This window comes from Dermacentor andersoni, chromosome 5 (genome assembly GCF_023375885.2).
Source record: "Dermacentor andersoni chromosome 5, qqDerAnde1_hic_scaffold, whole genome shotgun sequence".
NCBI classification, from domain to species: Eukaryota; Metazoa; Arthropoda; class Arachnida; order Ixodida; family Ixodidae; genus Dermacentor; species Dermacentor andersoni.
In genome coordinates, this window is record NC_092818.1 from 65,044,483 (window position 1) to 65,070,203 (window position 25,721).

General features: G+C 44.0%; 1 protein-coding gene across 9 annotated transcripts in view; it reads left to right on the forward strand.

Annotated features, from left to right (window-relative positions):
* The window catches only part of LOC126531958 (uncharacterized), a 206,992-nt gene that overhangs the window by 52,327 nt on the left and 128,944 nt on the right, over positions 1–25,721 (forward strand). For 8 of the 9 annotated variants that reach the window (XM_072288186.1, XM_072288187.1, XM_072288191.1 and 5 more), the window contains 12 exons: positions 117–144; positions 261–393; positions 2,953–3,043; positions 4,417–4,559; positions 6,089–6,159; positions 7,652–7,725; positions 8,211–8,311; positions 10,842–10,959; positions 15,540–15,690; positions 16,970–17,009; positions 25,202–25,241; positions 25,346–25,432. In XM_072288186.1, the coding sequence (XP_072144287.1) occupies positions 117–144; positions 261–393; positions 2,953–3,043; positions 4,417–4,559; positions 6,089–6,159; positions 7,652–7,725; positions 8,211–8,311; positions 10,842–10,959; positions 15,540–15,690; positions 16,970–17,009; positions 25,202–25,241; positions 25,346–25,432 (1,077 nt within the window). The remainder of the gene's footprint in view (positions 1–116; positions 145–260; positions 394–2,952; positions 3,044–4,416; positions 4,560–6,088; positions 6,160–7,651; positions 7,726–8,210; positions 8,312–10,841; positions 10,960–15,539; positions 15,691–16,969; positions 17,010–25,201; positions 25,242–25,345; positions 25,433–25,721) is intronic. The other variant, XM_072288188.1, reaches the window with a different exon arrangement.

The window sequence follows — 25,721 nt, forward strand, 5'->3', positions numbered from 1 at the left end:
GAGTAGGAAATGTCATGCTGATACTCAAAACAGTGGGACCATACTGTATGTTTATTGGAGAGAAGCTTTTCAGTGTTCACAATCCAATGCCTGACCTGCTGTTTCTATGTCTGCAGGATGCCAAGAGTCTGCTTTATACATTAGGTGAGTACTAAGCACACCTCTCTTTTTTTCATTTTGTATTATTCATTTTTTTATTCTCTGCCTTTCCTATTAAGTAATTTTTACGCAGAGTGACTCGAACACCATTTTCAATCCAGGAACTCCTGATGATGGAAACAATCACCTCGTTCGCGTTGCCTGCCTGGGTCCCTATCTCTTTGGCTCAACATTCTTCAGCAAAGAGTGCGAAATATGGGCCAGGAGTTCCGGAATATACTTTCATCCCTCAAAGTCAGTGTTTGCATTTCCTGCCTCGTGCTATCAAAGGCTTTGACCACAGCTTACGAAACAAACCTCTTGTCCCCTAATTACAAGTCTGTGTACCTGTCTTGACAATTAGTGCCATTGTTGCCAAAGATGAATTCCATTTTGTCTAAAAGAGTTGATCCTTTCGGTCTGCTTGCTTCAGATCAAGCGTGCTTCTTAGGTGCTTTCAGATTAGGGCCGCTCGCCCAGTTCGGTCATTGCAAACAGACAAGCGCAGTGTGTAGATCATGAGTTGACAATTGTCTCTGCAAAGTAGCAAAACCATTGCACTGTGTGGTAACAGCTTAAATTTTAATCAAGTGCCCATGCACCGTTCCTCTTGAGGGAGCCCTGCTTCCAGCCAGACAGTGAAGGTCTTGTGCATAAGTGCCTCTAGGTCAGACCTCAGCCTGCATCATTGTCTAATGAAGGAATGCGCAGAACTGCCACATGAAGGTGTGCCGGGCAGCAAGAATAGAAAACAAAATTGTGCAGATATACACTGAGAGAATCGATGTTATGCAAAGCATATTGCGGGTAATTGGCTATGCAGCATAGTTTTAGGTTCTGCAATGCATTACCTTGTGGACCAATGTGTTTGTGGTGTGTGCAACACCAGCAAGAGCACGATGGTGATAACAATTGTATGACAGCGACGATATGGCAGCAACAGCTTGTTTTCTATTTCGGCCGTTTGATGAGAGTTTGACGTCCTGATTGTTGGGTTTCATATGGCACTGGTAGGTGTAAGAGAAAAAAGCATGGACTTTGACTAGTGGTGTGCGAATATACCAAAATGTCAAGTATTATCGATAATTATATTTTTAATATTCATATTCGATTCGAAAACTAGTTATCCGAAAATTTTTGAATATTCGATTCGATATGGATTTTCGCAAGAAGTCAAATATATTGCTGGCCGTGCGGGGGACCAAACATGGTTCTTAGGGCTTATTTATATCTAATATAAGAAAGCGTGTCTGATCTTGTGCTGAATTTTGCGATAATTTCATGTTGCTGGCGAAGTTTTGCCTGTAAAACACGCTTAGCCACTGGACGCCAAAGCTTTGCAGAAACGCCAGCCTCTCAGTAGCAAGGGGCACGGGTTTGCGAACAGTGAAGGCACACTCTTTTGCATGTTCCACCCCCAATGCTGAGCTTATTGTTTGACAACAAATGCTATGAGTGATGAATACTGGGACAGGGTCAAATGCCTCTGAGTTTACGGGAAATTTGTGCAATAAGGCACAGGTTAGCAAGAACGGACAACTAGCAGAAATTATTCAATTTACCCAAGCTAACATGAGCCAATTACACAATATTTTAGTATAATGGCTTACTAGTTAAGTTTCTTTTACCAGTCACAATGTAATTTGCAATGTTCCAGTGTGTTAAATAAACCAACTAGCTAATAAAGATATGTGCATATCATTATTCAATATTTGATTCAATATTCGATGCTAAATATTCGTATTCTATTTGTATTTGAAAATCTTGGTATTCACACACCCCTAATTGTGGTGTCATCTGCTGCAAAGTGCTATACAATCCTACATGTCTACGTCTGTCATGTGGCCTATGTTAAAATGACTATGGCATTTGTATTCCGGTAAAAAAAAATGTTAAAACCTGCTTGACCTGGGCTGACCATGAAGTCAATACAATGTCACACAGCTCCTACATAGCATTAGCTGGTACAAGGAAAGGACTGGGAAATGTGGGTTGGCCCCAAAGGTGGGGGTGCAGTCTTAACTTAGTCTAGCTGCCACGAGGGAAAAGTGCAGGTAACTGACACGTGACGCACACTCCATACGTTTCATTGAGCTGGATAGCCATCGTGGCCTAATGGTTAAAACATCTGGCTGCTGTGCCGAAAGACAGAGGTTTTAACTGACCATCAGTCGCACATTCTTTATGGAGAAAAACTTACAGTATAACCCCATTAATTCAACCCTCGTTAATTTGGAAAATTAGACAGTTTGTACTCATCCTCATGTCTTATCAGGCGTATGCATTATTTAATGCAATAAAGCTCGTTAATTTGGACATATTTGGCTGTACATTTGTTAATTCAGACAACTCTTGGAGCTTGGCGAGCACGGAGCACCACAATTGTGTGATGCAAGAGAGCAAAAACGGGGCTAGTGTCCAACTGTTGTCCTGTGGCCAGGAGTGGCCGCAGCAGCGGCACATCAGTGGGGGCGAAATGCAAAAACAATGGAGAGCTTAGGTTTGGGTACACAGTAAAGAACCCCAGTTGGTCAAAATTGATTGAGTCCCTCACTATGTCGGGCCTCATGATCAAATTGTTTTGGCACGTAAAACTCCAGAACCTGAATATTTCAGTCACTAGCTTGAGGTCTGTTATGTACTCTCCTTCGTCTTCCTTTCTTTTTTTTCTCTCCAAAAGTGGAGTACTCTAGGATCTATGCATAGATCAAGGCAACCATGACAGTGTGTAGTTTCATAACCATTAATCTAGACTGTCTTTATATACATGTCCTTCTAAACATTGAGCAGATGCTGAGGTTTTTGCCTTTTCAGGCTTGTGGATAGTACTATCAGTACGGAAATTCGAGAAGCCATCCTGGTCCTCGACACATTGGCATACCACGTCTCATTTGTCCTTGTTGTTGTAAGTAACCCTTATCCTGTGTGCAGTCAGTGTCAAAAGATTACAGACTGCCAAATCTGAGAAAACATTGAATTTCCTGGGAGTTTGTGACTGTAGCCAGTAAAGCCATGCAACACTGTAGTATTCGCTAGTACATTGTGGAAATAACATCACTGGTCGATTTTTTCTATGCCTTATTTTACGGACGGGCTCATACATTCGGACTCCCTCGTGGCAGGGCAACTTGCTTCATAGAACTGATGTGTATAACGGTACCCAAATTTAGAACTTCGCATGGCGTGTTTGATTTTTTGAACTGATTCGCAAGCGTGATGTCGCAAACATGGCAGCCACTGACAAAGCTGTCACCTGTACTCACTTCTGCTGTCACAAGCGATTCCTCGGCTCTCCGAGGGCTGTGTGGCCACTGCAAAGAGTGTTTCAGCATCTCATTACCATGATGCAGCTTCAACTTTGGTAGCAGACTCTTGACAAAGAGGTGCTGGTTAATCTTAGCCAGAAAGCTGTCTTGGAATCTCATCCTTGACACCTTTGGACCCTTAGTTTCCATCAGTGATCAAGCTTGACGTCACACGCATGAGCTGGACTGACAGCCATATGCATGAAGCGAAGTTTATGTCCATGGGCAATCGGCTGTCAACTACCACGAATGTCTACCAAGGTCTTGTGTGCGCTTACTGGGTGGAATAGCACAAGCTTGCCCATGGGCCCAAAGCCAATAAAGACACGAACTGATTTTGCCCAGCACAGCCTAAACTTGGCACAGTCAATGTCCTATGTGCAGTATCTGCACTTTTTGACCTCACACATTGGGCTAATCAAGCGCAACTCAGAAAGTGTCTTGGGAAACGTCCAAGCTTTCCTCTGTGCTGGCGTAATAAAAAGATATTTTACCACCAAAATTAGTTTTTTTGAAGTGCCTGATTATTTAGACATGCTGGGAAATGCTACCCATAGCCAAGAAATCGGCCAGTGATTTACCAGGTTGTTCTTTTACTAAGGTGCTGCCTGCCATGGTTGCTTAATAACTATAGGCTGCTCTGCTAAGCACGGGGTCATGGAATCGAATCCCGGTCATGGAATCGAATCCCGGCCATGGCGGCTGCATTTCGACGGGGGCGAAATGCGTAAACACCTGTGTACTTAGATTTAGGTGCACATTAGAAAACCCCAGGTGATCAAAATTTCCTGAGTCCCCTACTACAGCGTGCCTCATAATCAGACCGCGGTTTTGGCACATTAAACCCCATATATTTCTTTTACTAAGGTCCCACGGTCTGTAAACTTTTGATACCTACTACGCACGTGGCTGGGATTTTCCTCTGTGTAGTGCTTGCTGCTAAAGCCCTTGCTTTGCTGCCTGTTTCCACCAGTGCAATGTACGCGAGTATGGGCACTCCAACGTGGCACACATGGCTGAGAAGCACAAGGGATTTCTCACAGACTTTGACAAAGAGACAATTTACTCAAACGTTCGGTCAATGGTGGAATCGTCGGACTTCTTCCGGTTATTTCGGTGAGTCAAACGCCTGGCACCTGTTGTCCTCCATCCAGCCTTTCTATTTTGCTTTATTATGGATAGGAAATGCTAATCATGGTTATGTTGCGCTTAGTCTTACACTGACGATATTAAGTGAAGGACAAGACATGGACGTACGTAGCGCAATATTATATTGCGCTACGTTAATATAGGTTGCGCTACGTACGTCCACGTCCTGTGCTTCACTTAATATCGTCAGTGTAAAACTAAGCACAGTATAACCATAAACGTTCACCAACTAGCCCCCTTCATTGCTTTACTAAAAGGAAATGCTGGCTACAAGCACACTATGTCACTGGCTTCTCTGAAACATTCCATTACTTTACGTTTCTTGTATGTCCAAATTTTTTTTATTGACGCAAAAAATTTTGTGTATCACGTGCATCAGAACGTAAAGAAGCAGGGGAAAAATAATTACTCCCCACTTGAACTTTGGGTAAGTAATCTGAGCATTTTTTTCGTGAACTGCCAAAAACTCAGTGTTGTTAAGCAGCATGGGGTTCTTCAGGCTTCTTAATTCACTATTGGAATGGCACGAAATATGGCCACAGTATATTTAAAGACCGTTCTCGTGTCTCCTAAGGCACATTATAGGCATTAGGCAACAGGCTACAAAAATAAAGCGCAGAGACCTAACCTCGGCGTGATGTGGCGCATGGACATTTGTGAAATTTCTGGGAGCGCCATGTTTATCCCTGGCACGTGGTAAATAAATTATTTATGAAATGGGCTTTGCTGATACTCTCATTTCTAAAAATAGTTCTGTTCTTCTCGGTGTGGAATATTTTGTGCTACACAGTGATTCCTGCGGAATTAATGGACCAGAAAGTGTTAGATGAAGTATGAGGATTGATAAAATAATTTCATCCCTTTAGCATTCCTCAGCTTATCAGATCGGTGGATTTCAGTTGCATTTGTCCTAGTTTTTTTTTTCTTATTGCTATATTCTTGTTTAGCTTGAATTATCTGGAATACTGCACAAATAGATGTGGCTAGGTTAACGTCTCCAACTTTTGTTGATGTCTTTTTCTGTCCTCACAATGGATTTGGAAACATTAGTGAGTTTGTTAGACGTGTGTGAGTGCACCGTGCGGTTTGTTCTTTGCTTGCTTTGCTAGAACCTGCCACTTGTGGAAAATTGCGTCTATTGAAAACTTAGCCAGGCCTACATGCGAAGTCAACATGCAAGCGTACACAGTGCAAAGAGAAAGAAATCATGGATGCAAGGGGAAGGTTTGGTCATTGAGTTTTTCATGGTGGCTTTCCTGGTCACTTCACTGAACATAAAAAATTTGTGAGCATTACAACAGGGGCAGGGCTATAATCAGTTAAATGCAATAGCTATTTCTTTTCGCCTTCTCATGCTATGATTAATAGCTTAGGTCAACATCCTCCAATTAGGATGTGTGCTGTGTTTTGTTGCATTTTGGTTGGTTTTCTGCTTGATATCGGGAAACATTATAACGTGTCTTTGCATCTTTTGAGCATGCCCTTTTTCTCAATAGGAAAAAATTGACAGTATCATCACTAAGAGAAGAACAGATACTCGGATGTTTCATGATTGCCCTGAAAGTGTGTAAGTAATAATTCGATAGCACATTGCTTTGCATTTAATGACAGCATAACAATTGACAGGCTGCATGTTGTGCATGTCTTTCTCCCACTTGTGAGTGGTTCTTTTAATTTGACAGTGGGAACTAGTAGATTTTTCTCAGGTTTAGTAGCATTGTAGGTTAGTTTTGTGCACTTCAATGATAACAGGCAATAACATCATTACCAGTTTGGCTTATTCTGCTGAGGCTGTTCTAAATGGGGTTACTTTTAGTTCACGTTGACTGGCTTAGCCTGTGGCATCTTAGTGAGGTGGTGCACCCATTGGGCCGCGTAACACAAAAAAATTAAAATGTCTTCGAAAGTGATTCAATTGAGGATATCACCCCTGCAGGACAGGCAGCGCTGCAACTTTCCAAAGCCTATTTTCCCCCAACTCAGTGACTAAAAATTTTCTTAGAATTTGCCAAGCATCATGCAGCTATTCAATCTTGCTGGGCCCGTTTCTTTAAAGTACTTGTGTTTCATTTACGATTCTAAATTTAAATCGTAAACTACGTCGAGTTTTAAACTTTTCCAAATGTTTTAATTCTGTAGTTGCTGCACTTGAGCTGTAGGGAAGTTGCAAGTGATTTTATCCTGAAGTTGAATATAATTGTAGACTTTGTTGTAATAAAAATGATTTTCTGTTGCACATCTCCTAACCTCAGCTGGAAACCTTGATATCTTGTTGATATTGTTGTTGTTGATGTCTTGATACCTTGTTGGAAGGCCTGATATCTTGATGAAACACTGGCAAGATATCAAGAGACAGAGAAAGTAATCTAGGAAGGCTGGGATGTTAACCATCCCTGCCTTCCTAGATTTCTCTCTCTCTCTGTCTCTCTTGATATTTTGCCAGTGTTTTATCTTGTGACATGTATTACAGACTTACAGAATCCCTCTAGAGTGGCTTTTTGTGAGCATTTGGCAGCAAATATTTTCTGAGGAGGCATGGTTTATTATAGTTGTCTGTGGCACCATGTTTTCTACTTGCTAAAAACAACTGGCGCTGTTATCATTCAATTAACATGGAACTGAGTGAGATAATACATTGACTTGTCTAATCTTTATGTCTTGGTGGCTTCAGTTGTTCTTGTAGCGTTGCTTATTACGCTTTACCTTTCTGAATTTCAAGGAATCTTATTTTTCTAAAGTCATGAAGGCAGTAAGACTTTGCACATTCACAATCAACATGGACTGCTGCATTTGTAATGCAATATTATGTTGAATATGATCAGTTTACAAAGTCTGAGTCATTTGAAGCCAGAAATTCAAAGTTTAGGCAAGTCTATATTGTACCGCCCCATCATTTTGCTGAACCCACCATACTTACAGCTCTCATAGACACTAGTGTCATATTCGCCTCTAGTAATCTTTGTAGGAAGAACGGTGCACCAAGCTTATTTGTATGTTGTACTTCTTGCACTTAACTCTCAAGGAGAAACTTGATTATGATTTTTTTTTTTCTCTGGCAGCACTCGCCCATTGCAACGGTGCTCTGGACACCATGTTGACATACATTAAGCGGGACTGTGAACAGAATGTAGAGGTAATGCTTATTCTCTGTGCTTGTAAATGAGATTGTGTGGAGTTTTGTTTACACTCAGCCAACACTGCCTTGCACCACCCGTCTTGGTGGTTCAGTGGCCGCGCTGTTTGCTGACAAGCATGAGGTCACAGGTTTGAGTCCCGACTGTGGTGCCTGGCCTGATGGAGATGCTCATGTGCTTACAATTAGGTGCACCTGAAAAAAATTCCACGTAGTCATAGTTCATCTGGAGCCCTTTCAGTACGGTGTCCCTCATAACCAACTGCACTGTTTCTGGACGTTAAACACCCTTGATTTAATTAAACATTGTCTCGAGGGTGTTTCATGGGTGTGGTCAAGGGAACAGCTCAGCATTCTATGTATACCATACAGACAAGTGTGCATGTGTTAAATAGCAATATATGTGAACAAGGGAAGCAACGATCACTGATGTTTTGCTGCATGCACTGTTTAGTTTAGCTGCTTAGCTTCATACCTGGTTGCAGGGAAGCCATGCAGACGAACTCAAGAAATGCGGGAATCAGAAGTACAAGGACAAAGCATACCAGGAGGCATGCGAATTCTACACGAAGGCAATTGCAGAAATGTAAGTTGCCGTTTTCAAGTTTTCGACCCAAGAATGGAAAATTTGTGTGCATTATACTGCGCTTTGTGAAGGTGTGAATCTGATATTGGATCAGGCCTTTTTTCTTTTCCTTCTTGCTCTTCTTTTTTCAGACCTCAAGCTGGGTCTGTATTGTTGGTTCATTGTAAACATTGCGTGTCTTGTTTTCTGTATATGCTGAAACTGGCCATTGTGGTAAATTATTCTGAAATCCAATTTGTTAATGTCATTTACTTGAAATGTAGTAGGTGCGCGATAAAAGACGTGTACAGTCGAACCCACTTATAACGGTACCAGTTTTAACGACTTGTCGTTTGTAACAATGAGAAGCTGCTGTACTGTCAGCTTTTTTATGTTTTCCATAGTGAAATAATCCGCTTACTACAACGCCCCGATGCCGCATTATCAGTTACAACAATGAAGTCTTGCTACTCGGTGTCCGTGCTGAAAGGTATTGGAATTCAAAATCCTTGAAAAGAAAAACGAGAACGAGAAATTCTAGCAGCTGCCCCTACAGCCGCCATGCACTCAATTTCCAGCCTTCTCCATACGCCTCTCTCCCATTGCCCTTCCAGGATGCCCAGGACGCAGTTAAACGAACACATTCGGCAATAGGGTGGTGGAAGGTGGTGGGGAAGGGCACTGGCCTCCCTGTTATTATAGTTTTCTCACATCAGCTCTGCCACCCCCTGTTTTGATTTGTTTATACAACCCTGTTATAACAATTATCGGTTATTACAATGGAACTTTCGGGGCACCTGAATATTGTTGTAAGTGGGTCCGACTGTTTTAAAAAACAGCACGAGTTGAGACTGAAAGTGAAGAGCATACTACAAATTGCATAGATGATGTCGATAGGTACTTGTCTGCATCATCACTTTGAAGTGTGCAAGACCATGAAAAGTTGGATATAACTACACTTCTGAATTTACCAAGGAAACAAAGTATCGATAACTAGGGCGAATGTTTGTTTCGTATTTATAAATCGCCTTCATTCACATGCTACTTGATTACCGGAAAAACACACTGCAATGGCCATAGCATTTCTGCTCAAGAGGAGGTCAGGAGTTTGAATCCTGGCTGCGGTGGTCTCGTTTCGATTAGGGATAGGGGGAGGTCAGAAGCACCTGTATACTTAGATTTAGGTGCATGGTAAAGAACCCTGTTCAATCACAATTAGTCCGCAGCCCTCCACTACGTCATTCACAGACCCAGTGTTGCTTTTTGTACATAAAACCGTGCAAGTGAAACCAATCAATGTCATCAATGCCCTGTCCAGTTTGGCAGGTTCACAGGAACATATGCAATTTACTGCTAGATATAGTCATCCTACTTGCGTTAAGCTGCATAGGTAGATTAGGCAACATAGGCATTTTTTAAACTGGCCAACATTCTCCGTGGGCATGGGTGCACACAGATTTTTTTTATACAGGCTTGTGCTAATATTCGAATTTAAAAAAAAATATTCTATATTCGCTTTCACCCGAATTTCAGTTTAAAAGATTTCTAACTATTCAAAACAAACTAAATACATAGTTTTATGTGTATAAGTCGCACCCCCCAAATAAGATAGCCCTGCGGGAAAGAAATTTGCATGCATATCTATATATAACTATCTGCATACAACACTCAAGTCTTTGTAAAAAGTTTTCATTTGTGGATGCACGAATTGTCCACATCATATCTTTGGCCAGCTGCTCTGTTCTCCACTTCGGTGACGCTGATGGCGTAGAACTTGGCCCTAAAGGGTTATAAGAAAACAAAGGAAATAATAGCACAGTACTGCAAGCATAAAGGAAGCCATTTTCATTTCCTATACAAGCCAGCTAGCAGAAACACGTAAGGAATGGTTCTTTGGTGCAACATGTTCAATAATTAAAAGTTCACTCGCCACTATGTTACGAAGCAAATGGTTCACCCATGCCTGGCACCAACGTCCAACCATTTGTGGGCGCGGTCCTGCGAGCAAAAGCATGGCACACAATTGTGTTCGGCCATATTGGTGCAGCTTTTCAGTCTTGTGAAGCCTTTCGAGGGCTACTCCCTCAGAGTGTACTAATGAGTGTGCAGTGTCATCCTGCAGCCAAACAAGGGGAAGCAAGCTCCTCCCATTCTTGAGTATCCATGCTGTCAGGTGGCGCTCATATCAAAACACTTGCACCATCTCTCATAGTTATGTACCAACTGCCACCACCACATGTGTCTTGCGGGGAAGCTGAGCATCGAGATGCAAGAACTATGCAGGGAAGACAAATGCCCAGGGGTGTGAGAAAATTGGGGATTGCCATGTTGATACTGGTGAAAAGTATATTAAGATGACTTGCATTGTCATATCCAATAATTCATTATATCCGTGCTTGTTAGACTGAGGTTCTACCATGCTAAATGTGGATATAATGAGTACTTGATCTGCCTAAAATGAATTAGCATTGCCCTTTAATGTCTCTTTGATTCAAAAGATGTCCGTCCTTCATTTTTTACCATCCATGTAACATGCCTTTTCTGTCGACAGGCGTTACAACCACTTCCTGTACAGCAATCGAGCACTGAGTGCGCTTCAGCTGCAGAAGTATAAAGAGGTTGAGCTGGACGCTCGCCGTGTTGTAATCCTCAGCCCAAATTTCGAAAAGGTAAACACACTTTTACCCTCTCCTCCCTTTTTTTCTTCTTTTAGAATGACAGTTTCGTGTATTGTGCGACTTGTGCTGTAGTTATGTGTCTCTTGCTCGCAAAAACATGTAAATTCTGCTTCGATGTGGGGACACACCTTTTCTAATACACCTTTTAATTCAGCGCATTAATTTTGCTCTTGTTTGGTCTCGGATTACTGACATGACATGATGGCACTGAAGATGATGCTGGCTAGGCTGTTGCAAATGCAATTTCAGTGTTGTAATAGCACCACATAGGCAATTTTCGGACCGGTTTTCTTGGAAAAAATGACGTGCGTTGGAATGAGGTTACTGTTGTAATCATTCATGCTGAGCTACTATTTGGTGCTTGAAAGATCTCGTTACGCCATACCGAAAATGGGTAATTTCAGTGGGAGATGATGCGCCCGAAGCATTCGCTGTTTCCTAAGCATCGCCAAGGCAGACACTGTCGCTATTGGTGTTAGGCACGTGCATGCTGACCATTCGAGTTCTATCTTGACATCGGCGAAGGCCAATGTCAAGATAGAAACATCGATAAGTCCATAGAAATGTATGGGGCCAGCCAGGACCTTTGCTCGGGATCGGGAAGAATTTCAGAAAATCATCCCTCTTCGCGAGTGCCTTATAACTTCTGGTAACATTTAGAAGCCACACGAGGGAAGGCCAGCATTCGCATGTGTTCTTGTCAATTTCTTCATTTATTGTGAAATGCCCGATTTTTTAGAGCTTATTCAAAGTTGCAGTAGTTACGAATAATTTAACAATTTTTTCATTTCCATCTAGTTTAAGAGTAAATTTAATTTCAAGACAGCCCTTAACCAATTTCTTAGCCTAATTGGCCTGTTGGATTATTTGCACTCATACCTACCCACCGCTCATTGAACTAGTATATAAATCTGAACTTAATGTTACAGCGCAAACACCTAAGACGAACCACAAGAAGATAGACACGACACACACTGGCGCTGTTCTCTGACGCTGTTTGTCTTAGGTGTTTGCGCTGTAACGTTAAGTTCAGAATTATGTACCAACGAGGCCCAAATGAAGTTTTACTGAAGTAGTATATAAAGTCATATGAATTTTTGGACACAGTTACATAAACATTTCATAAATGAACTTTATGAACATTCGTTTGTCTTTAGTGCAAATCACACTTGCCATCACTATAGAGCATAGCGCCGTCCCTACAGAATGTTATTTCAATTTTTAAAATAAACAATCAACATCACTTTTTTTTTCTGTGATTGTAGTATTTTTCTTGTGGCTGTAACATGCCTCTTGGCAGTGTGTGCTGTAGACATCATGTGGACAACCTTCCTGTCCTTCCATTGAAAATAGAGAATGTTGTTCCGTCGAAGCCACCGAACATCACCTCTCTTTGCCTTTTTCTCCCACAACACGTCCTTCAATTCAGATGGGAGGGAGTAGTATTGCAGCTAAGGTTGGCAGGTCCAAGAGTGCCTGCATGATTTCCTTGGGAGCAAATAGGACGACATCCCAGTCTTAACTCTTTCGATACCACGCCTATTCAAATCGATCACCGGTGATCGATGCTTTAAATCGCCAATTTCGACATGTTGGAATCGTTTCTCGTGCAACTAGCGCCATCCAGTGGTTAGTCTAGGCAGTGCACTTGTAGAACCAGTTTAAATTTTCCCGCTATGGCGATGTTCTGATTTTTTATGCACCTTTTCGAGAACTAATGTGCATGTGTTGTTGCAAAAGGGGGCGTGGCGGCCGCGCTTGAGAAAAGAAACTATCACTCGTGGTAATGCAGCATAAGCATCAAATTTTTGTGATCAAAAGACTCCCAGCAAGTCCGGTTGGAGTCTGGGTGGTTTTATTCGATGAAAACGCATTCCTGAAGGTCCGCCGCATGTCCAACATGTATACCTGGCCTTTACAGCCAGTTTGCAGCAGTTTTGGTTTCGCTTCTCTTGTTAAATCCGCCAGAGGGCCGCATCTAGTGTTACTATATGGCCGTTACCATATCGCTACAATGCCAGTCGCTCCGGTCTCTGCCATGGCGTCGTCGTCCGACGCGGCTGCACCGCGCGGAAAGCGTTCTGCTCGAAAGTATTCTACACCCGCACCTGATTTTAGTGACGAGGATTCGAGCTTTGAGTCTGAAGATGTCAGTACTTCTGCTTCAAGCTCTGATGGCGACGATGTTTCAAGTCAGCCCGGGACATCCGCAGCTGCTCACCGGTGAGTTACCTTAACGGCCTTGAGCAGTCACCGGCGTCGCGCTCGCTTATCTGCCGACCTTTGTGCACAAGCTTAAAGCTATTCTTGTTATCTGCAGGGTCCGTACGTCACTAGGCCAGGATGTGCTGCCACCGGCTGTCAAGAAACTTCAGTTCACGCCAACAAGGCCACCCGGAGCACATCTCAGCCCAGCACTTAGGAGCAGCGCAAGGCGTTTTACAACGGCGCGCGATTTTTTCCTCCTGTTCTTCACCACAGAAGTGATAAATACTATCTGCAAGAACACGAACAAATATGCTTGGATGCATATTTTGGAGCTTCCAAGCTATGCTGAAAGAGATGGGTCATGGAAGGAAGTGACTCCTGACGAACTAGTGAAGTTCATTGGACTGCTCATTTATATGGGCATTGTGAACGTGCCACGCATTCACCTTTACTGGAATTCCAGTAGGCTTTTTTCAGGGCTTCTTCCGCGGAACGTTATGCCAAGGAAACTGTTTTCTGCACTTCTGCGCTTCCTAAGTGTCACTGATCCGGAGGCGACTACTGTAGCTACGCACAGTAAGCTGCACCGCGTATTGTGGCTTCTGCAACACGTGAATACTACATCAGCAGAACTTTTTCAACCTGCGCGGAACCTCTCTGTGGATGAAAGAATGGTCAAACCGAAAGGAAGATCGGGAATTCGGCAATACATGTGGGACAAAATTGTAAAGTGGGGATATAAATTGTGGGTGCTTGCTGATTCGCAGACTGACTATTCCGTTCAATCATGTGTGCGCAGGCAAACGGAAACAGCTAGTGCAAGTGGACTAGCATTTGATGTCATGACGCAACTGTGCGATAACTACCTCAATCAGGGATACGTTATCTACATGGATAACTTTTACACATCTGCGTCTCTCTTTGCTCACCTGATAAATCACATAACCCTCGCTTGTGGCACTACACGTAAAGATCGTCGGTGCTTCCCATCTGAATTGAAGGACGTGTTGTGGGAGAAAAAGGCAAAGAGAGGTGATGTTCGGTGGCTTCGACGGAACAACATCCTCTATTTTCAATGGAAGGACAGGAAGGTTGTCCACATGATGTCTACAGCACACACTGCCAACAGGCATGTTACAGCCACAAGAAAAGAGAGGTGGCGTGTGGACTATCATCCCAATCGAGAAGCCGGTACTGATTGACTAATTCTGGGATGCTTGGTGTTGATAAGTCGGATCAGCTGATTGCATCTTATAACGTTTTGATGAAGTGCGTGAGGTGGTGGAAAACTCTTCTTTCATTGTATTGACATCGCTGTTTTGAATAGCTTCATTATTTTTCAAGAGCACCGCCAGCAACACCTCTCAACACCAGAATTTCAAAGGAGCGCCCACTTCGACCAACTTTCTTTTCGGATGGAGCTCGCCCAACAGCTGCTCGAGCTTGATGATGAAGAGGTTGCCAGAGTAGATCCTATCCCGGCCGCGGCGGCCGCATTTCGATGGGGGCGAAATGCAAAAACACCCGTGTACTTAGATTTAGGTGCATGTTAAAGAACCCCGGGTGGTCGAAATTTCTGGAGTCCCCCACTACGGCGTGCCTCATAATCAGAAAGTGGTTTTGGCACGTAAAACCCCATAATTTAATTTTTAATTTAGAGTAGATCCTGTCCCAAAAGAAGTGCCGCACCATCCGCAAAAGATGCCGAAAAGGCGATACTAAAGAATGTGCTATCAGGAATGAAAAATCGAACAAAAGACAAACGTTTTTTGCAAAAACTGTGGAGTGCACCTGTGCCTCACGAAAACGCGGAACTGCTTCACCGCATGGCATGAGCGATGAAGCTGTTCCCGGTCTTTAGTCTTTCTATGTAGCTGAAGAACGACGCGGTACAGACAATTTTTTTAGACAGTGTTCCTGAGTCATTGATCTTCATAATGTATATTCTAAATTTTCTTTGTTAATAATGTGTATGTAGATATTGTGCCTTTTCTTTCTTGTTTTTATCAACTCGCCATGAAAATGGCACTTTCCGAATTTTTTGTGTGTTACCTAATAAATTGTTTGCTTTGTAACTTATGTTTTTGGAAAGAGCATTCCATTATGTGCAATTTGGCATGCTGAACGTGTTCTGGAGTATTATTTGTACTGGCAAAAAAAATTTCTTCTGAGACCTATGAAAACGGCCATTTTCTCGCGGTAACGAAAGAGTTAATGAGGCTTGCTATGTTGCAGCTTGTCTGTTGGTCTATTGTAGCCTAACTTGCAATTCAGTGGATCCGTCATGACACATGGTCATGTTTCTCTTAATGGGCTACATGAAACAGGTTCTTGGAATGTGCCACGAAAACCTCTTGATGCAGGGTTACTTCAAGATGGCGCAAGTCTACGAAAGCTTGAAACAGAATAGCCGAGCCAAGAAGGTTATCGAGTACTACACCAAGCGTTGGAACTTTTTGTCCCTTGACTTCAATCGCGAAATCCTCGACCTTCACAAGAAGCTGACTGAGGCAGGCAAGTGTTCACTCGCACCTGCTTTTTGGGCCACTGGGGACGGGGTCTACCTACGGAGCCTGTGTTCAGATGGACAAATGATCCATTATGCAAAAAGAGATGAGGCGTGCAGACAGGACACAAGAGTAGAGAAGTGGACAACACGAACACTTCTCTACTCTTGTGTCCTGTCTGCACGCCTCATCTCTTTTTGCATAATGAATCCTTACCAACTAGCTCAGCTTTCTGTCGTTCTAAGACAAATGATCCTTACACCATGTGAAGTAAGGCAAATCTTAGCGTAAGCACATTTAACATACTGCCAGCTAGCTGCCTTATGGTAGGTAAGGCACATAGAAAAAAAAAAAAGAAGCATTTGTATTTTCTGTACTGAGAGCAAAGACAGGGATGCAAAGAAAGAGCCAGTGTTGCTTTTAGAAACAGAAAAGAAAAAAAGTACAAATCCTGTTTGTGTTAGTCTGCAATTTCAAAGTACGTGTCTACAAAATGAAACGGGTGATTGGAACCGAAAGTTGTGTGCACACAAGTTGAGTTGTGGCGCAACTGCAAGGAAGTGGGAAAAGTGGTATGAATTCGAGGCAACAAAATTATTCAACATTAAATTTTCCGAGGGGAATTGTGGCAAAATGCACTGTGGAGGGAATGGTTACTTTCATCGTGGGCGAACCCTGCTTGTCCATGGCAGGGGAGCCATGCGACACGAGTGGGGCCAGCCCAGAGTCGTCTGTGCAGGAGGCGGAGGACTAAAGGGGCTTTTGCAACAACTTTCTGGGCTGCTTGTTTGTGTGGTTATTACAGCACTTGTCGGCACAGTGCTGTTCGCAGTAATGGGAATGATGACAATGATGGGGAGGCCTCGAGTGCATGACACAGGCACTGTTTGAATTGGTGTGACGTTGCCGTTTCTTGATGTGATGAAATAGATTTGCACGGTGGTGGCCTCTAATTCCAGATACATTTGCAAAAGATGTTGAGTAAAGCAAGAAGTTGGGCTAGTTGGTGTTTGTCAATTGTGTAATGCACTGAGTACAGCTTATCAGTAAAGCTGATAACATAATAGGACACGCCAGACAAGGGCGACATCTTGTCTTCAGCACTTCCGTGTTTGCTAAGTGTCATCCTTTTTAAGTCTGAGAAGCTTGTGGTGGAGCTTCTGTAGCTTCGAAAGTATGTGCTGGTACAAAAGTCATTTAACCCAGTAATTCTTCATTTGCATATGTGGCTGAAGCACTACTTTTTTTCTTTTCTTTCCTTTTTTTCCCCTTTTTTTTTCTTCCAGGAGAAAAGACCAAAAATGGAAAAATGGATACTACTAAAAAGTAAGTGTGCCTTGAGTCATCCTTTCTTATAAGGTATTAGCTTAAGTATTGAGCTGAGCTTGCTCACTTTATCTGGAGCTTTCCACACAACGATTCTTGTGGTTCCTGTGGGGCTTTTTGACCTTCTTTTCCATGCCGTGAACGAGTTGAGTTTGTCTGCACATTTCTGGTAAATAGCTAACCTGAGCAGGGCAATACTTCTCATTTTCTGGTGATTTCCAATAATTTATTTCAGGCTGTACTTTTTACTTTTGCCGTAAGTGCTCAATATTTATTGAATTGAATTGTATATTGAATTGTATTGTAACCTTTTTATTCAATTGCAAACATATACGGAGATCAACTGCATGGGTGTTATTTTCGTCTTTTTTCTTTTTTTCTGTCTTTGCCTTCAACCACGGTTCCATAACAATGTATAACGTTACTTTGCCTGTCTGCCTTTTTATTTCGCTTTATAATTATATGACCATGTGAATACTTCTCTTGTTACCCCCCCCCTATGTAATGCCAAATCCAGGGCCCTTAAGGGATAATAAATGATGATGGTGATGATGATGATGATGATGATAAATGATGATTTAAAATAGTGTCTTTGTTCTTTGTAAAGGATCCCGCAATAAAAAAGAATTGCTCATTTTTGGTCAGAATTCAGGAAAGTAGCATGGCACAGAAAGGATTAAAACCAATCAGTTTATTTATTCATTGATCACTCAGTTAATCAACTACAGGTGTGTTTCAGTTCCTGCAAACATTGACAGTAATCTGGCAATGTGGGCATTTTTCAGTCAACCAATCACATCGCTTCGTTGCAAGCATTCAAGTTGTAGTGACACAGAGATGCGTTATAAGCAGGCCAGTTGTGAAAGGAAACACGACAAATGACTCAACATTTGCATTTGGATTTTTGTGCAGTAAGAAACAGTGTCGTGCTGAGTGGTGTTTTCCAGTCCCATCTGTTCTTCCACCCTGACCTGGTCACATTAGAGTTGCTGTCGGGAAGTTGTTGCACTTGGTGCAGGTTGCTTGTTTTAGCTTTGAACATGGTGCATACCTGCCAAAATATATTGTCAACTTCCGCTGATTTTGGCATTTCTACAAGCATTGATGGCACAAAAATAAGTAGGCAGAACATGTTCATCCACAACCTTAGGAAAGACCAATGGTAAATAACAGTTGCATCATTTTGTCATCATCATCTCTCTTATGTTCATCAGTCATAAAATTTAGTATCAGAACAAGGGATAATGAGCAGTTTATCTCAATGTGCCATGATACTGGAACAAAGAAAACAGCCGGACTACATAGATGATGAGAAAGGATGTAACAGTCTGATATCATCTTTATCAACCAGTTAAAAGGAATGAGATCCAAAGGACTCAGTTTTCTGTTAGTCACAGTCATGTGAAATAACAGACAATGAAGCCAGAGAAGGCATGGTGGAAGATTACTGTTATATTTAATTTAAGTGTAGAAGTAAATGAAAGTGGATGAAAAGATATTGTTACGAAAAGTTGCGAAGACGTGGTTTTATTTAGAGGAGATGGACGATGATCGTAGCGTGATCGTAGCGCAGTCCGGCCTCTCAAACTCCACATCCTCTTCGTCTTCTTTCTTGTACCTGCCTTTTGTATCCGTTACATTTCCCCGCAAGCAGACGAAGCCCGGGGGGCAAGTCAGGATGGGCAAGCAGTGTAGAAAGGCTTCAGGTGAGAAATATGAGTCAGCTGAGTTATGCTTGATCGCCGACCATTGCACAGGAGGCGAGCTATGATGTAAGGGAGTTTTAGACGGTTCACAACTACAAATGGGCCTGAATATTGTGACAAGAACTTTTGGCACAATTCGCGCTTGCGTTGCGGTGTCCAAAGAACCAAGTCGCCTTTTTCGAACAATACTTGTACGCGACGGTCGTCGTATCACTCTTTCAAACGACTTTGCGAGGCCAGAGTATGAAGGCGAGCTACTCAACAGGCTTCTTCGGTGAGACACAAAGTCTTCGATACAGAATCATCATTGTCTAGAACGAAGAGTAAGAAAGTGTCCAGAGGGCTTCGCGGTAACCTTGCATACAGGACGTAAAATGGGCTATAGTTCGTGGTTTCGTGTTTCGCCGTGTTGTATGCGTGAGTGATGGAAGGGCAGCACGTCGTCCCAGTTCTTATAATTGGAGAAGATGTACATGGCAAGCATGATGGTCAGCGTTCTGTTCGTCCTTTCAACGAGGCCATTGGTCTGTGGATGATACAGCGTGGAATGACGGAACTGTGAAGTGCATAAACGAGTAACTCTTCAATGGCATCAGCTGTGAACTGGCGAACACGGTCGCTGATGATGACACGTGGTGGGCCATGACGAAGGACCACGGAATGCAGCAGGAAGACCGCCACGCAAGCAGCGGTGGAAAACTGCATGGCTGCAGTTTCTGCATACTGTGTAAGATTGTCTACGCAGACAATTATCCAACCGTTCTTGTTGTTAGATAACGGGAATGGACCCAAAAGGTCAATGCTTACTTGCTCGAACAGCATACTGGGCAGTGCCAATGGCTGAAGGGGACCCGGGGCTGCGGTGGTTGGTTGCTTGTGACATTGGCACATTTCACAACTAGCGACATAGCGCTTGGTTGTTTCGTACACCTTGGGCCAGTAAAAGCGCTCCTGCATGCGGTATGGCATTCGAATGAAGCTGAAATGGCCGGATGTCACATCGTCATGCATGGTGTTAGGATTGGGGGCTCAATCCCATCGCTCGTACTTAGTTGTCAAGATTGGAGTCTGGCATGAATTAGAAGGTAGCTGGCCCATGCTGTCGTCCAACTTATCCACGCTGAGGACGTTGTTGAAGGGAAGGACTGCTTCTCATCGAGAACGAGGAATATGGGTTTATTTACAGTGTCTACATCAGGACGTTGCAGTTCATCAGTCTAGCATGACTGCGAGAGAAAGTGCTGAGCAGCCGCACAACAGCGGTTTATAAACACTCGGTCCTCAATCGATCCCAAGGTGAGGGAAACGTTCGACCAAGTACCGTATACGAGACTCCTCTCTGCGCGAGGGATTACACACACACACTCGCGAAGTTCACGGTCCTCAACCGACGTCAGACGGACTTCGTAGAACTCAGGGCTTACTTCTGGAAAGGCGCCCTTTATTCCCCGAGCTGACCTCCGCAGCGCGCCGCCAGTTGCCCATTGTCTTGCGTCTTGAATGGCGTGTGGGAAGGGGCCTCGAACTACGTTCCCTCGGGGACTCCCCCGCTCGCGGCAGACCGGGTAGGCGGTGTCGTGTTCCGGCACAAAGCCTGCTTCGTCGAACTCATCTCGGCTCCTGCGATGGAGAGTCGAGGACGCACGTGTTGTCCTCCGGACACAGTCGACTTAGTGACACCGTGGCTAGAGGGTTGCGGCGGCCTTCCAGGAAAAGTTTGACGCCACTGTCGCAACTGGCTGGCAAAACTTGCACCTCAGCAAGCCGTTCTTAACAATGGCGCATAGAACGTCGGAGCGGAGACTCTTGGGGACAACAAGCAGAAAACGCGCTCCATGCCCGGAGTAATTAGTTTTGTAGAGCAACTTATCACAGACAGTAAAGTGACCGCTGCCTTGAGAAGTACGGGCGGCGACAAAAAGCGGATCGAGGGTAAGATCATTCCGTTGTTCTCGCTGAAAGTCTGCCGTGTCAGTGATCGTAGAAGTAACAGCGCCGATACAGTCGTCAAACTTTTCAGCATAGCAGTCGGTGGCTGCGAGAGGAATCCAAGAGAGGCAGTCTGCGTCAGCGTGACGAAGACCACTCTTGTACGATACCACAGTCGTATTCCTGGAGGCGCAGTGCCCAACATGCGAGGCGACCAGAGGGATCACGCAAACCAACCAGCCAGCATAAAGAATGATGGTTAGTGATAATCTTGGATGGTCTACTGTAAAGATAGCACCGAAACTTCTGTGTGGCGAAAACAGCTGCCAGGAATTCCTGTTCCGTAACCGTATAATTGCGAGATTTGCTCAGGCAACGGCTGGCATATGCGACAATATGTTCTGCGCCACTGTGACGTTGTACAAGCACCGCTCCTATCCCAATTCCACTAGCATCAGTGTGAACCTCAGTTGGGCAAAATGGATTGAAGTGACGTAAGAGGGGTGCTGACGTTAGTATAAACTTCATTTGAGAGAATGATGCGTCACACTCTGGTGTCCAATTGAAGGATGCATTTTGTCGCAAAATACTTGTCAACGGGTAAACGATGTCTGCAAACCGGGGAACAAAACGACGAAAATACGAACATAGGCTAATGAATGAGCGACATTCTCATGCTGACTGCGGCCGCTTAAATGAGCTCACTGCTTCGATCTTACGAGGATTGGGTCTGACGCCATCCTTGCCGACTAAGTGTCCCAGGACCAGTGTATAACGGTCGCCAAACCGTCATTTGTTTTAGTTTAATACCATTCCAGCTTTCTCAATGCAGTCGAGAACAAGGCTGAGGCGTTCGTTATGTTCTTCGAATGTGCGGCCAAAGATTACAATATTGTCGAGGTAACACATGCATATCTCCCACTTTAGACCACGTAGTACTGTGTCCTTTAAAAAAAAATTATGGGGTTTTACGTGCCAAAACCACTTTCTGATTATGAGGTACGCCGTAGTGGTGGACTCCGGAAATTTCGGCCACCTGGGGTTCTTTAACATGCACCTAAATCTAAGCACACGGATGTTTTCGCATTTCGCCTCCATCGAAATGCGGCCGCCATGGCCGGGATTCGATCTCGTGACCTCGTGCTCAGCAGCCCAACACCACAGCCACGGAGCAACGACGGCGGGTAGTACTGTGTCCATGAATCTTTCGAAAGTGGCAGGAGCATTGCAAAGGCCAAAAGGCATAACATTAAATTCTAATAGGCCATCTGGAGTCACGAAAGCAGTCTTTTCCTTGTTAGCAGGGTCCACAGGTATTTGCCAATACCCAGATCATAAATCAAGTGTTGAGAAGTAAGAAGCAGCGTGTAAGCAATCAGTGACGTCATCGATTCGCGGTAGTGGATAGACATCCTTCTTCGTCACTGCGTTTAGATGTCTGTAATCCACGCAGAATCTCCATGAGGAATCTTTTTTTCGGACCAGAGTTACTGGAGCTGCCCATGTACTAGATGACTCTTAAACGACACCTTTGTTCATCATCTCCTTGACTTGCTTGGCAATAACTTTGCGCTCGGAAGGGCTTCTGGTGGATGGAATGTGCTGAGCCGGTATCTATTCTGGGACGAGCGCTGGACGACGGTAAATGAAGGGATGCATCTCCATGTGTGAAGTGGAATGCAGCCTCATGCCTGGCAAGGACCTGTACCAGTGCTTGCCGGTCCGATGTACAGAGAGTCTTGCTGATCATGCCAAGCAATAGCTCTTCAGAATGGCGATTATCGCAAGGAGAGCAAGCTGTAGAGACATCCGCAGTTAGTGCCGCTATTGAGCTACATGCAGCTTCATCAAACAGAGCAATTTTCATACCCCGAGGAAGGGCAACCAGCGTGGCGGAACAGTTCAGGGCCCACAATGTGGCGACTCCTTTCGTCATGCACACGACAGAGCAGGGCACAAGTATATCTTTTTAGCATAGTTTATGCAGAGAGGCCTAACTACAAGGTCAACACAATCAGCGTCAACAGTAGTTGCAAAAGCACGAACGGACGTCAGGCACCATGATGGTGCAATCACTTCATCAAGAACACTGTGTGTCTGTCTCTTGTGTTCATCACGCAAGCTTTGTTCGGAATGGGCTGATGTAAATAACTTGTTCAATGATTTTTCGCCACAACCACAGTCCACGGAAGCGCCGCATTGTTCAAGAAAATCAATACCAAGAATAACATCGTACGAACAACGAGAAAGAACAAAGAATTCCAACACATGGTCTTGGCTTGTAGCTCGAAGTGAACACGGACACAGAAAGGAGCAGACAGGTCTGTGTCCGTGTTCACTTCGCGCTACAAGCCAAGACCATGTTACCGTACCAACTCGCCCAACTGTCTATCCTTTTGAATTCCAACACAAACACTTTTCCAGCCAACAAACCACTCGCAGCACAAACACCAAGGGGATGAAGCCACTCGCCGCCTACTCCACGAAAGGTAATACCGTCGTTCCAAGAAAACAACTCTGTGGCCTAGACGATATTTGAAAGCGAGGCTCATCACAGTCGCCCCAGTATCAACTAACGCCATGCTCAGTATTCCGTCAATCAACACATTCACTTTGTTTTTGAGCATCACAACAGGCAGAGGTATTTCTTGCAAAGACCGTCTGGCGACCTCACCTCCATTGGCTGCAGATGCTAATTTCCCGGCGGCGGTGAGGAAGAACGGAATGGAATGTCTGAGGAAGACAAAGTCGGGGACATCCTAAAAGGAATTGCCGAGGATGTCTACAGTTTCCTCATTGCAAAAGACAACCTGGCTTCCATTGCAGACATCATTCGGCACTTTCGAACTGAAGACGAGGCGCATCACGCCAAAGTTTGGCAGGCTAGCCAATGTGATGACAGTTGCAAGCGTAGACAGCAACCAGCCCCTTGATCTTGCATCAATGATCCGACAAATAGTTCGGGAAGAGCTCAGCCTGCACGAGCAAGTGACACATCCAGGCACTCATAGCTTCCTCCTGCCACCAGATTTCGAGCCAAACGTGGCATCCTTCTCCCCGTATCCTGCGGGGAGGGGCGCTGAGGATTATGAACTTGCGCCCCGACAGCAGCCACGTCTCTACGACAGCGGCAAGCAAAACTGTCGTCATATTGGCTAGCCAAATTTCGTTGCAATGCGCCTTGTCTTCAGTTCAAAAGTGCGACGGTGCCGAATGATGTCGGCAACAGAAGCCAGGTTGTCTTTTGTGATGAGGAAACTGTAAACACCCTCGGCAATTCCTTTTAGGATGTGCCCGACTTTGTCTTCCTCAGACATTCCAGAGTCCACCGTCCTACACAGTTTTATTACTGCCTCAATGTAGGTCATGCAGGTTTCGCCTGGCACTTGCGCGCGTTGCAGTAGCGCCTGTTCTGTCCTTTTCTTTTTTGTCAAGGATTGGCTGAATCACTCTTTGATTTCCGAAACAAATCTTCTCCATGTTGTGAACGTTTCCTCGTGATTGTTGAACCATACCAACGTAGTATCCGTTAGAAAGAACACGACATTTGAGACCTGAGAAGCGCTGTTCCACTTGTTGGCGGCACTCACCCGGTGATAATGGATGAGCCATTCCTCGAAGTCTTGTCCGGTCTTCTGGTGAAGGGACGCGCATCTCAGTTGTAGAATGGAACTGGTCGTTAAGCAGTTGGAATGGGCCGTTGTTCGTCTGTGTCATGGGACATATTCAACTCTGGATTCGGTGGGAGTCCAGCAAGGTGACGGCACAGTCGAAGAACTTGTGGTTCAGCCTCCGTCTTCGGGTGTCGATAACCCCCACCTTCCACCACAACTTTTACGAAGAGTTGCGAAGAAATGGTTTTATTTACAGGAGATGGACGATGATCGTAGCGGGATCGTAGTGCAGTCCAGCTTTTCAAACTCCTCGTCCTCGTCGTCTTCTTTCTTGTACTTGTCTTTCGTATCCGTTACTCGAACTTGGTATTCTTGATGTCATGAGGTGTAGCATACAAAAGTTTATTGGCCAGTTGGCTGTCCTAAGCTCATGTACTAAGTGACTCCTGTGGTTAAGAGGCCATTCCATGTCTGCTGCTTTGGCCACAGGTGGCACTTGCTAACATCCCTAGGACTAATCTTGCACACAAATACCCAGAATAGTGGACAAGAGGATGGTGCTGCTGTAACTTCGTTTAAATTACCTCATACATTATACAGTACACGTGTGTTCAGTACCCACCTGTATCAAGTTATCTTTTCTTACACTTATTTCCCTTTACCTTATTTATTTCTACATTTCAATTAGAACATAATTCATTTCTATGGTTTCTGTGGCTTCATTGTCTGTTATTTCATATGATTGTGACTGTCTGTCACTGTATTGTTTCTTAATACTATAAGCAATCATTTTCAGCTGAATATGGCAAATCGGTTCTGTGGAAGACTTGCGAGGTGGAGAGACCCATATAGGTTTTCTTTGTGGCCTTGTGCTACAGTCAGGTAGATCACAATTTTCCTGTCAATTCCAGCTCAAAAGTTTGTTGCCTTCTTTTTCTTCTAGCAGTCAACCAGCAACAAACAAGCAAAAGGCAAAACCTGCTGTAAGTTATGTTTGTTGTTCTGTTTGCTCAAAAAAAAAAAAAGAAGATATTGGCATTCCGAAGCAGGAGGTTCTGACAGCTGTTGTTCTTTTGATGCCTGAAAGGTTCCAGACTTAGTGTCGGACTCGGACTCCTCCGATGAAGCGGCTCCTCAACCTACAACGCAATCCAAACCACCCCCTACTCAGCAGGCAAGTTTCTTAATTTGTTTTTTGCAGGCTTTAAAGTACTTGGTTGTAATAGAGTACTTGCAGGGTGTAGTATTGAGAGTTCAAACTAGGTATAATTTGGTCTTTGTCATTTGGTTGCAAATGTGAGCAGAACAACGTGAGTTGGATTTATTGTGTTCATTTTCAGCATGCTAGCATGGAAAATTGTTTATTCTACAGTTTAAGCACATTTAAGCAGTGTGGTGTGGTTACAACAAGCAATGGAGGCTTTCTTGAATTTGTCAGCATTGACAGTCGAAACAATGGAAGC